The following is a 13,372-nucleotide window of genomic DNA, read 5'->3' on the forward strand; positions in this document are numbered from 1 at the left end:
TGCTGGACGCTGTGCTGTACTTTCTTCGAAAATTTTACTTGACGTTTCAAATGTTCTTATTCCATCATTCGTGTTCCCTTATCAACCAACATCGGTTTTAAAAGTGAGGTTCTTAAAACACTTGCAATTTGCGTGCTGTGACTTTTCCTTGTTTTCGCACATGACCTTTCTTAAGTCAATGATCCACAACGGAAAATAGCTCGCAAAGGTTTTGGGTTATTAGGAGCAGCATTTTTCAGGGTACTGGTATTTCATTATGCTTTGCCTGATGTCCATCAATGGAATAATTGGGACTTTCTGTGGGCTGACCTTTACGAGCTGCGGTCGGAAGAGAAGCATTCTAAGTTTCAGCATTATCCGTAAGAAGAACACAATCTGCGATTTTTGCGCAGCCAAATGAAGCCCACTACAGACAAGGGGATCATAAGATTCGATGCCACGTTCTTTGAACCTATTAACAGCATTAACAGAACCCATTAACTGCATTACCGACTGTAGCTGCTTTGGAATAAGCGGCGCAGTCGGCTATGTTGAAAGAGTTTGCTATTTGGAGTACGATTAATAAGAATAAATCATGGATGAATATTGTCTGTGAAACGCATATTGTCTGTTTAGTCATATTTAATAAAAAATAACCAAATGTCTTACTAGTTATTCCACAAGACCCTATGTTGAATGTCTAGTAAATCATACGACGTCAGCCACTGCACACAACAATTACCCTAGGCACACACAGCTGACAGCAGTGGTTTCACTGTGCGAGGTTTTAGTGCCTCATCGAATGAAGAGTTAGCAGCATCCGTTTGATGACGCTACCTAGCACAGCCAACTTAGACCCCCCGCTCGCCAACTTGCCCTGGTCTCCCCTACAACAAAATGCTGATAGGAATTCGGAATATCCTCCATCCATTCGCAGGAGTGAGTCAACGATCGGTTCTGTCCCCACTCCCCTCTCTCTTCCACATAGCTGATGCACCACAGCACCTATCCCTGTCCATATGCTCCAGTAAGCTGACGACATGCCTTCTTTGCTCTACACCCAACTCTCATGGCTTCTCAACGATTCCCCCAGGTCCGTCTCAATAACATCACTTTAATCTCCAGTACCCCAAAATCAACTCCGTCAAAATCCAGACAATATTCATACAACGCCCTAAATTTATTTTCTGTCTCCATAATTTCCACCTCACCATTTATAGCCCTCCTATCCATCTCACCGACAGGTTAACGCTCGACTTCAAACTATCTTGATGTCCCAGTCTACTAATTAATCAACAACAATCACGCATTAGAGTAATACTGCTAAAACAAGTAACAGCCGTGCATGTGGATTACATTCTTACTCCATCCTCTATACCGGCAAAACCTTTATATCAAACATCCTTACTTTCACCTATGTAGCGTAGATCTCTGCAGCCCCTAAAGTTTACCACTCTACACAATTCCTGCAATGGCACGCTCTACATCTCGCCTTCCGTATGCATCTTACCCTTTCTCACACTCATCCTCCTGCACCCATTCCTCAGATCTTCACAAATCACCCAATAATCTTAAGGAGTAAATCCCATTGTCTTCCCAGTCCTCAATAATCTCGTGCTCCTTTCACGCCTATAATAGAATATTCCCTCCTCTCTCCACATGCACCTCTTCTAAATTCCATCGCAAGGAGTAACAGACTCCCTCTTTCATACACAGAACTCTGTGCTGATCTTCACTCATGCTAACAACCACAGCCATAGCCCAAACATCCCCTTCTTAGATCAAGTCTCTAATAATTTTTCCCAGCCTGTTGACCATCAGAAACCCACCCTCTCTCCTTCCAGTCCTAATCCACAGCTGTCCCTCTGTGAATCAGTACCATTCCACGCCTTCGTTCCCAGATCATAGCAATTCATCTTTAACCATTCTCCTTTCTTACCCTTACGACATTTATTCAAAGATGACCTCCACGGTCGAACCAGTATTTTCTTCTGCACCACAGCACCAACCATCGCCATCTCTGCTTTCTTATAGTAATACTACCGAAATGAAAATTCTTTTATTGTATTTAACCGTGACATTTTATTTCTTGTGCCTTTAATTGGCTATTTTTTAATGTTATTAGGTTGAAGAGGAGTAATATGCAGCTGTCAGCATGTTCCCTCCCAATCCCCGCCCTCATTTGGGGAGAATGAAATCAGCTGTAAAAAGAAACATATGACATGAGAGACGCATATTGTTTCTGACTTCGAGTATTCAGTATGAGGTCAAGCCCCCACACGTTGTCACGTGGACAGGAAGAGGGCAGGGATTCGTTCCTGAAGAATCTCTCTCCACGTGAATTGAGAATTAATTAAGGCGCTGGGAACCAAAAGGGCCTAAAGCACACTGTCGCTGATTTTGAGACTGTAGCTTATATGCATGCTCCTGACGTGATCGTGTGGTGGACCAGCCTTTTCAGTATCTGTAACCTCATACTATATATATGAACATTCACGAAAAGCTATCTCACCAATTTCTCGGATATTTATTTCCACATGAGCCTAAAGCACGAAGCATAATTTTTTTGCCTTGCGCTGTTCAATTTTTATCTTTTGTCGGCAGCATATTTTGTTGTCAATATCTTACACGTAATAATAACACTTCACAGTTAGATGTGTATCGATAGTTTTATCTGATCCTCAGGCCACAAACGTGTATAACGAAATTATGAAAACTGTGTGGGTGGTGCATTTAGTAAGTGATCTTTATGTTCTGATTAAAATTTCGCATTTATTATAAACTTCATAATTGCCAAATTACACTACTGACTCTAGCCCGTACATGAAAATTTCGTGAATTAGCATTGATAATAAATATAATATTAATTATTAATTAATATTTCATAACAAAAAATAGGTACATTATTTTTTATTTGAATTATAAGATCTTGAGACTTCGTTGAAATACAGTTAGGACCTATGAAACTTGTCGTTTGTCTATAAATATGATTTACACGATTTTCACAAAACATCCATTACTCTCAAAACTTTGTTTCTGTGTTTTGGGCCCTTATGGTTCTCAGTGCCTCAATTCGTAAAGAATCAACACTAATTGGTATAGGACAAGGACGAACAAGTATTTGTTGTATCTGAGAATATTTACTAGAAGAAGTACAGTTGCATTAATGACTTATAATACAGTCAAATAAAAAACTTACAATATTTTAATAATTTAGCACAAAATTTTATATGCTTCACTAGCAGCGTTATATCAGTAGTCGAGGTCCAAGTTACCTCAACCCATGTGCAAGAATATCAACATCCTGTATTCTTCTGCGATAGTAACGAAATTATTCAAGTCATCAAGGAACAGATTTGTTTCAGCAAGTCTCGCTACAGGCATTTGTGTATTCACGGCGAGTGATGCAACGGAGGAAGATATGCGCTTCGTGTTCTCTTCGTAATCACACACACACACACACACACACACACACACACACACACACACTAAGGAGAGATAGAGAGGTCGCTGTAAGACTTGATGTGGTGCAAATATTGCTGAAGCCGAGGCGTGTGGCAGTGGCCCTGAAGCTCCTTGTAGATCGACACTTGCCGTACCACTGACACATTTGTAGTTAAGGGTATAGTTGTGTGTATTCCCTCCGCCGCTTCTAGAGGACAGCCGATATTCCTTGTTTTACAATTCCCTTGTGAAGCTGTTAGTCTTTGTGGGATATCGGTAGGTAGGTTTCCACGATAATTTCTTTCTACAACTCAAGGTGGCCTCCTTAGTCAAGCCATCTACAATTTCGGTTTCCTTGTCGCCGCTGTGTGTCTTTATCCAAGAGAGTGACCTTACGTTAACAGTTGCGCAGTAACGATAGGTGCCTCAGGAGAGCAAACGCTGGTCTCTATCCAGTAATATATTTTTTGGCTCCTCGACTTGTTTGTAGCCGGCCGAAGTGGCCGCGCGGTTCTCGCGCTGCAGTCTGGAACCGCGAGACCGCTACGGTCGCAGGTTCGAATCCTGCCTCGGACATGGATGTGTGTGATGTCCTTAGGTTAGTTAGGTTTAACTAGTTCTAAGTTCTAGGGGACTAATGACCTCAGCAGTTGAGTCCCATAGTGCTCAGAGCCATTTGAACCATTTGAACCACTTGTTTGTAAGGATACTGAAGACCCTGAAGGATAGCTGTTTTTTTTTCTTTTTTTTAATAGGATCCCAGTGAGTGCTTCCACAAACCCTCTTCGCCACTCTTCACATCAATATGTATGGAAATGACGTTTCTCCATTCAGATCATACGATATCTAACCTATTGCTGCTGTCTCTGTCCTCAAAAAAAATGTCTAACGAGATTAATAGCTCAAAGATGGTGTACTGGTGGACGGCATCAAAGAAGTATAGGCTGCAGGCTGATCAGCTTCTAGTGGCATGAGGACTTGTAGGTGCAAGCACCGCTACGAGTTGCAGCAGACACCTGTTCAGCCCATATTTTGCAATGAAACTCGTGGAAGTTAGTTCTTGAATATTCCCTACGACTTTACCTTCCGTAAAAATTGCTCATTTTGTTAATAAGTTCACAATGTAATACTGAAGTTCGGATTCCCTTACCTGTATCACAAGGACATTCGGTCGCATGGGTATTATGGCGCCAGAGCAAACCATAAGTGCTTTGTAATGGCAATTCTTCAGTGATATAATGTTGCATCAGCAGCGGAATCAAAATATAGGCAAACACAAGCAAAAGTGGACCACATTAAAACGCGGTATAGTTTGAGCCCGACTAGTATGAAAATCGATATACTGTTGACTACTTTCGTCACTTAACGAATCAGCCTCTTATGATCGATTTCCAGGTTTGAGTACATCAGCATCGTATTGTTGTTGATGCATATAGAATACGTATTAGAAACACAGTGTTAGTTATGAAGGCTTTCGCGGTTGGCATTTGCATCCTTCTCCGACTGAACTTTTCATTATGCTACGGAGTGTGCAAATTAAAATTGTGTGCCGAACCCGAACTCGAACCTGGGACCTTCGTCTACTAACAGAGCTATCTGACCACGTCTCAAGACCCATCCTCACAGCTTTACTTCTAAACTTCACAGAAGTTCTCCTGCCTAACTTTCTGGACCAACAATCCTAGGAGAAAGGATTGAGGATACATGGCTCAGCCATAGTCTGGGGAATCAGAGCACCATCCGCTGGAGTGTGAAATTTCATTCTGAAAACAATCTCCCAGGCTGCGACTAAACCATGTCTCCGCTATATCGTTTTTTCCAGGAGTGTTAGTCCTGCAAGCTAGTCAGGGGAACTTCCGTGAAGTTTCGAAGATAGGAGATAAGGTACCGGCGGAAGTAAAGCTGTGAGGACAGGTCGTGAGTCCAGCTCGGATAGCTAAGTTGGTAGAGTACTTGCCCGGGAAAGACAAAGGTTCCAGGTCCTAAGCCTGGTTCGGCACACCGTTTTAATATGTCAGGAAGTTTAATTTGTATCCTTGTTGGTTTTTATTACATGAACATTATCTTTGGTCTATGGCATGTTCTGTGCGTAAGCTTCGTCTCCTAATACTGGAAACATCATTAGAATCTATAAATATGGAACGTTAGGCACATAATCATGCCGTATATCGCAGCCTATTGCCTATGTAATAAAAATCAACCAGTTATTACTGTAAGTCATACGCAGCATACCTTAGAGAACTCAGTTACTACGCCTACAATTTTGTAATACAACAACCCGCTGAACATAGCTGCCTTGCAGCTCTTCATGAGCACCCCTGCTTTTGCGCTGAATTAAGGAGCGCCACGAACACTGGAAAACTGGGAAGAGGTACGTCACAGAAATGCTTCTGCTCCATAACACAATTTAGCTGCAAAAGTCGAAAAATTGTCACAGAAACTCGAGGCGGGAAATAGTTGAAAGTACATGACATCCCGAATTTTACTTCCGTATTTATCGCATAAAAGTACTACGACGACAAAAAATTCAAGGTTATAAAGACTGTGAAAATGGATAAGGTGTTATGACAACCAGATGAGTTGTATCCGACAGTGCAATATTTATATGGTTGTGTGACAGTAAATACGACATAGATCACCAAAACGACAATGAAAGTATCTTTTTCTAAGTAAACCCAAATCTGTACTGTACCGTATTACACGCCTCGACATCTGTAAACAAGGTTACGGCATTCCGAATTACTTATTGCACCCCTGACTACGCTGAACGAATACAACATAAGAACTACACTGTTATCTATCATTTATTTAAGCCATATGAACCATCTAAGATAGAGTACACGCCACTGCAAAGACAGTTATCATCTATTTGTATCAATTTCACAACATCGTTAGGAAAATTTCTCCTAAAGATCTACAAATAAATATAGCTGAACAAATATTTGTATGAAATTTAAAAACTGAAAAGTTCAATGCAACAGATAAAATACGTTCATAAAAGTAGTAAAGGAACTGTTACGAGCAAATAGCAAGTGCTCTAGTATTTGTCAGGGAATAAATGTAACGAATTCCAGCATAACCTGAAGAACATGCATAACAAGACTAATGGAACATGGAGTTGACTTATTCATTCACTACGAACATTATTGGAACAAAATCTGAGAAGAAAGTGAACTATTACAGGCTGAACAACAATTTTAAGAAACGGAAAAAAGCTGCCACAAGCGATACAGCTGATAGCACAAGCAAATATCTTTTTACTAATTAAAGAGGAAACATGCTAGGAATGACCTACAAATTAAAATGGGGCGAAGTAACCTCAAGCTTTCTGCATTTGCATAATTCATCTTAGGGTTTCCCTACTGGAAGCTAGACAGCTCCAGTGTAACTTCCGAGAATTCCACCTAATGAAACTATGACTTTTATGTTGGTCACAAACGAGGACAAACGAAACATTTAAATCTGCTTAGATTTCAGCTTTCTTCGAAATAAGCAAGTTTAGTTTGTATTTACGAGTGAAATACAAGCTGAGATTTTGTTAGAAAATGACGTGCTAATATCGAAAACACAATTTCCAATTGGGAAACCCTACATCTCCTACGTCATGCTAACAAAGTGGAGACCAACCTGTAGAAAAACGTTTTGAGAATTTTGACGTGGCACCCGAAACTGCAAAGACAAAAATTTTCGTGAGACAACGGAGAACTGTTTTACAGTTATAGAAATACAGTAATTTGGACTGTACATTTGAATATCTGTCGTGTGGAGAAATACACTTATAAGAAAATGCAGTTTCAATTACAAAACGCAAACTTAAATTCTCTTTTTTTCAATTAGGATTCCATTCGTTTGGTTAACACTCAATAAAACGTTTATTAAAGAAGATATGAAAAACAAAGGCGAAGTTATTTTATCCAGGTTTTGTAGTATGTTAAGGGTAACTCTCTCCACTAGTTTTCCTCTTTACTAAATACTTTTAGTGAAGCAACAACTTCACAATTCTGTTGCTGCTTGAAACAACTTAGAAAACGCGTTGGACACGCCAGGGAAAGACAGAAACATTTTAAAACTTCCAGCATCATGATTTAGCCACACACACTCTGTGAATACAAGGAATTTTGTATTATATAGGCCTAAAAAGTGCTTTCCAGTTAAGACATTAGCTTGCGATGAGTTTTAGAAGCGTTAAAGGTGTCTCAAAATATCGCTTTACGTGGGAAGTTAATTACGAACATGTAGTGATAAATGATATAAGCAACATAGAAAATGACACTAAAAAAAAGAATATCTCTCAACATCTTGAACATTCGCAAAATACATTTGGTTCAGACTGATTGCAACATTTTAATTTTCACAAAAAGCAAGTGTTTTTTTTAAATTTAACATAAAATTCGTTTGTGTCAGAAATAACCACTGTGCTCGACCAAAATTTATTCATATGGAGCCATCCTGAAGTTAAGAAACAGAAAAGTTGACAGGAAATTAAGTCACACGAATAATCTGAGAGGAAAATTATTTCCAAGTCCAACACGTTCAGTTTTCTCGTAAACGCACGACGATTTATCAGGTGGATTGTCCTGCAGTAAGCACGCGATTTTACTTTTTGCCAAGTACTCTTGTTAAGCCATTGATACACCCCGTGAGTTCCAACGAGCAGTGGCCCTCATGTTTGCTATCGACAAACCGTTCCCACCACCCCAATGTGTCGACGGCAGTTTTGTCTTTAGACCGTAAGAGTGAAACCACGTTTCGTTCAAAACGGCTCTGAGCACTATGGGACTTAACATCTGTGGTCATCAGTCCCCTAGAACTTAGAACTACTTAAACCTAACTAACCTAAGGACATCACACACATCCATGCCCGAGGCAGGATTCGAACCTGCGACCGTAGCAGTCCCGCTGTTCCGGACTGAGCGCCTAGAACCGCTAGACCACCGCGGCCGGCCACGTTTCGTCCGCTGCCACGTATCTAAGGAACAAATCGTTCAGATATGCTTCAAAATGCTTTTGGAGCGTTCTCTGGTGAGCCATTTTTTACCAGAGGTCAAAACAACACGGTACTTAACGCTCACTCAGGTTCTTCAAATTTTTATACTTCACTGAGGATATTATTTGCACGTTTACACGAGATGTCTGCCAACTTGACAGTGTCGTCTATTTTGACGTGGCGTTGTTCTGTCATAGAGAGCATGGATTTTATCGACCATTTATTTGGAAGAAACCTCAAATGAGCATCTGGAAAGTAGCAAATTTGCTATGTTCCTATGACGATGTTGAAGTTTGTTTCTCTAGTACTATGAGAATATAGTCTTGAGTACAGCTGTGGAGTCTCCATTAAAACTTCTCTCAACTCATATCGTGTTTTTTTCTTAAATAATACTTTTCCAGCTCTACGAGACATGTGGCACTGACCCCTTAAGACATATACTAACAAACTGTACTGTGTATCTTTTTGAAGTTGTAACAAAAATGTTACGAATACCACGCTTCGTCAATAACTGTGCCTCTTAAAAATTAGAAGCATATAATCAGACGAAACGAATAAATCGTATATTATGCATGGTGATCGTGACTGTGGATATGGGTATATGTCCGCTTACTGGACAATGCCCTCCCGTAGCCAGTGAGGGCACGGCCGACTGGGGCTGCCTGTATGAGGACCCTACATTCGCACAGGGTGGTTATAATTAAAGTGTAAGTGTAGCTATTCACAGAGGTCCAGTGTGGGCGGTAATTGTCGTAGCTTAGCGATATTTGGTTGATATTCTAAGGCGTTAAAGCGGAACCGAATCACACTAAAACAAAACAAAAAATAGTTTTAGTTTCTGCCACCACATGCAAATCTGGCGCTGTGAATGCAAGAAAGACGTAAATAAATATTTCCATACGTAAGAACTGGACGTGGGCAGAGAAAGTCAAACAAATGAGGAATGCATTATGTTGATTATATTATTAAATGATTTGTTCAGTATGAGCGCTGGTGACATCGACGAGATGCTACATCCGTAAAACGACCTGATCAACTGTCCCTCACAGCAGATCCGGGGGAATCTGAGCAACCTGTTCTTGTATACTGGTCTTCAGATCTGGTAGACGCCGAACGTGTTCCTGGTAAACGCATTCCTTTACACATCCCCAGAGTCAAAAGTCACATTGATTCAGATCAGGTGATCTTGCAGGGCACACATCTGGAAAAGCTCTGGAGATAAACGTTCGTGGAAGGTTTCATTAAGTAGATCTCCACTGGGCGAGCGACATCAGGTGTTGTCCCCATCTTGCACGAAAACAGGTATTTCCACATAGTTGCTCTCTTCCAAAGCAGGAATCACGTACTGTACAATGAACTCTCGATAAAGTGCAGACGTCACGATCCACTTGACATGTATTCTCTTAAAAGAACAACAGACCAAGAATAAAGGTGCTCGTGAATCCACACCACACAGTCATATACGGTGAGTGCAATGGCTCTTCGTGCACAACATGCAGTTTAACAGTAGGCCAAATTCAGCGTTTCTGTTTATTCTCTGTATCCTATAGTGCAGATTATGTCTCACTCTATAGAATGTTGTCTGGCCACATGACATCAATTTCAATACGTGCCAGAAACCGAAGATCAAATTCAAAACCTTGCTGCGGATCACGAGGTTTTCCTTGCTGCACCGTATGGATCTTGTACGGGTAAGGGTGTAAAATAAACCGCAAACCCGTCCTTATTGTTTACCATGGGATGGACAATTGTCGTGATACTGCACGAGTGTTAGTACTACTCGGGGAACGTGCTGCTTAGTAGTTACAGCAAAAGCAACCTCGTCAACAATTTCCACCAAGATAGGACGCCATCGACTTCCACGTGCCACACTAAGTTTGCCCGTGTTCTCTAATTTCATTATTACCTTGTTTAAACCATTTAATGGCATCGGGGCTCTCAGACCTTTCAGTCAGCGATACTCACTCAATGGAGCACTGTAATTGCTGCCATTCACATAAAAGAGCGCACGCTCTCTCTGCCCGCTAGCCATAGTGTTCAGTCACGTTATGGGTTATCAAACGACAGGGTGGACGTAATACCGTCATACAAACAGTGTACAGCGCCAGATTTGCAACTGGCGGCCGCAGTTGGAACTCATTTGTTTTCCAGCCTCAATCGGTTGCACATTAACGCATTATCATGTCTACCAAGTTTCACTGCCACACGATAATTAGAGGCTACAATGGACTTTCGTGAGTACCTGTACTTTAGTTATAACCGTCTGGTATTCCAGTTCCTCCAAATGTTAGGTAAGAGGCAGCTCCTCAAAGTTGAGCAGTGTTACCTAACGTAGGGAATCTAGTAGTCGAGTATGTCTCCCTGTGTGTGGATCCAGAGACCGTGGAGAATGCGACAGCTTACGGCAGTGACTCAGTCCAACATCAGAGAATCATGTAAAATTGTTCTAAATGCCTTATCCGAAAATTATTTCGACCAGTTAATCAGAGAACGGACTGGTGAAGCTAACATCTTCGATCTGCCGGTGATAAAACATGCTCGAGCTTTTCGACTCAGTTAACGTGGAATAGGTTATCGGTGATCATAAAGCCGTTACAGCATCACTGAATACGGCTGTAAGTAGGAACACAAAGGAAGGTGGGAAGGTCTCTCTGCTTAGATTACCTGAGCCGTCAGCATGAAAATTCCGTCTCCGGCACTAACAACGTTGAGTATCAACGGACAAAGTTCAAGAACATTGTATGATACATTTCAGAAAGATATGAGACGAGGAAAATTGTGAAGGGTGGAAGAGACCCCGCATGGTTCGACAGCAGTGTTAGAAATCGGATGCTAGAGCAAAGAGAGTTACACTGAAAATTTAAACGCAGTCAAAGCAGCACAGACAAACAAAAAGCCCGAGATTAGTTTAAGGAGAGCCAGGCGTGAAGCATTCAACGGTTTCGAAAGTAGAATTCTGTCAACCGACCTGGCGCAAAATCCAAAGAAGTTCTGCTTTTATGTTAAACCAGTAAACGGATCCAAGCTATCTGTCTAGACACTTTGTGATCATAATGGCACAGAAGCGGCCGAAATATTGAAGGTCATTTTCCAGAACTGCTTCACCGAAGAACATCGCACTGTAGTACCGCCTTTAAATCGTTGCACAGACGACAAAATGGCTGATGGCGAAATAAGTGAACATGGGTTACAAAAGCAACTGATATCGCTCAATAGATGGTGGCCACTGGACCTGACGATATACCAGTTCGATTCTACACAGAGTATGCGAAAGAACTTGCCCCTCTTCCAGCAGCAGTGAACCAAAGGTCTCTGGAGGAGCGAAGTGTTTCTAATGATTGGAGATCAGCATAGGTCATTCTCATTATCAAAACGGTAGTCTAACAGACACACAAAACTATAGGCTTTTATCTGTGACGTCGGTCAGTTGCAGAATTTTGGGACACGCTCGTGTATTCTCGAGATGGAAAATATCCTTGGTAGGAATCAACATGGGTTCCGAAAACAACTATCGTGTCAAACCCAGCTCTCTCTGTTCGTCCCCGAGACGCACAAAGCAGCTGGTACAGGTTCTCAGGCAGATGCCGTGTTGTTTGACTTCCGGAAGGCGTTCGATCCAGCTCTGCACTGCAGGCTGATGAACAAAATATGAGCGTACAGAAAAAAATGGTTCAAATGGCTCTGAGCACTATGCGACTTAACTTCTGAGGTTATCAGTCGCCTAGAACTTAGAACTAATTAAACCTAACTAACCTAATGACATCACACACATCCATGCCCGAGGCAGGATTCGAACCTGCGACCGTAGCGGTCGCTCGGCTCCAGACCGTAGCGCCTAGAACCGCACGGCCACTCCGGCCGGCTGAGTGTACAGAATATCAGACCAAATGTGTGATTGGACTGAAGAGTTTCTAGCAAACAGAAAACAGCATGTCATTCTCAACGGAGAGAGATCTAAATACATAGAAGTAACTTCGATCTTACCCCAATGTAGTGTCATAGGACCATCAAATTACACAAGACCCAGGGAGTAACGTCGGAAGTTTCAAGAAGCTTTCCGCGGACGATGATGTTCTATACAGAGTTTTCGCAACGCTAGAAAATTGTAGCGAAATACAGGAAGACCTGCAGAGATGGACGCTTGGTGCAGGAAGCGGCAATTGATTCCCAACTTTAAAAAATGTAACATAATGCGAAAACATAGAAAAACCCTTTATTGTATGGTTACATGATTGCAAAGAGTTACTTCCATAAATATTTAGAAGTACGCGTACGGATCATTTAAAGTAAACTCAAAGCATAAAAGTAATCACAAGTAAGGCACATTGCTATCATTCGATTATACGGCTGATGGTAGCCCATATTTGCAACTCCCAATACGTTTGATGTTCGAATCAAAGAGGTATTACAGAAAAAGCTACGTACAATGTATCTTGAAGGACTACGGAATTTTCATTCTGAACGTGTTTGTGAAATTTCACAATATGATTTATCTACACATAACTTCAGTAGGAAGAGTTCTCAGACTCGTTTTAGTATCTTGTCCGCTGATATGTTTACGTAGTCATTACGATAGTAATGAATTTTGCAGAGATAATCTTAAATTAGTTTCAGTTTCAGACTCCACCTGTACATGTGAATGAATCTCAATATTGTACATGTTTAATATAAACGCTTATATGGAATCTGCGGGAGAAAGCTACAGCAATAAGAGATGGAGTCATACAATTTCAAGAAACCGCTCACCAGCAATAGTAAGCTGTATCCAGCATTCGAGTAAATTATAGACAGAACGCGGTAATAAAGCATAAATCAAAAAGTGCTTACGTTGATGGTTTATTTCGTGAAGGTCCTGAGCCGTCAACCGCCTATGCATTGCACAGAAAACGAATCAAACCGAAATTCTATTCTTCGGCCCAGATCATTCTGTAATGGAGGGTACACTCTTATAAAACAGCCCAA

General features: G+C 41.3%; 1 protein-coding gene across 1 annotated transcript in view; it reads right to left on the reverse strand.

Annotated features, from left to right (window-relative positions):
* Positions 1 to 13,372, reverse strand: part of LOC124594275 (kinesin-like protein KIF19) — a 458,271-nt gene that overhangs the window by 107,811 nt on the left and 337,088 nt on the right. The window contains exon 6 of the mRNA XM_047132640.1: positions 7,051 to 7,092. Within this exon, the coding sequence (XP_046988596.1) occupies positions 7,051 to 7,092 (42 nt within the window). The remainder of the gene's footprint in view (positions 1 to 7,050; positions 7,093 to 13,372) is intronic.

Source organism: Schistocerca americana, chromosome 2, assembly GCF_021461395.2.
Source record: "Schistocerca americana isolate TAMUIC-IGC-003095 chromosome 2, iqSchAmer2.1, whole genome shotgun sequence".
NCBI classification, from domain to species: domain Eukaryota; kingdom Metazoa; phylum Arthropoda; class Insecta; order Orthoptera; family Acrididae; genus Schistocerca; species Schistocerca americana.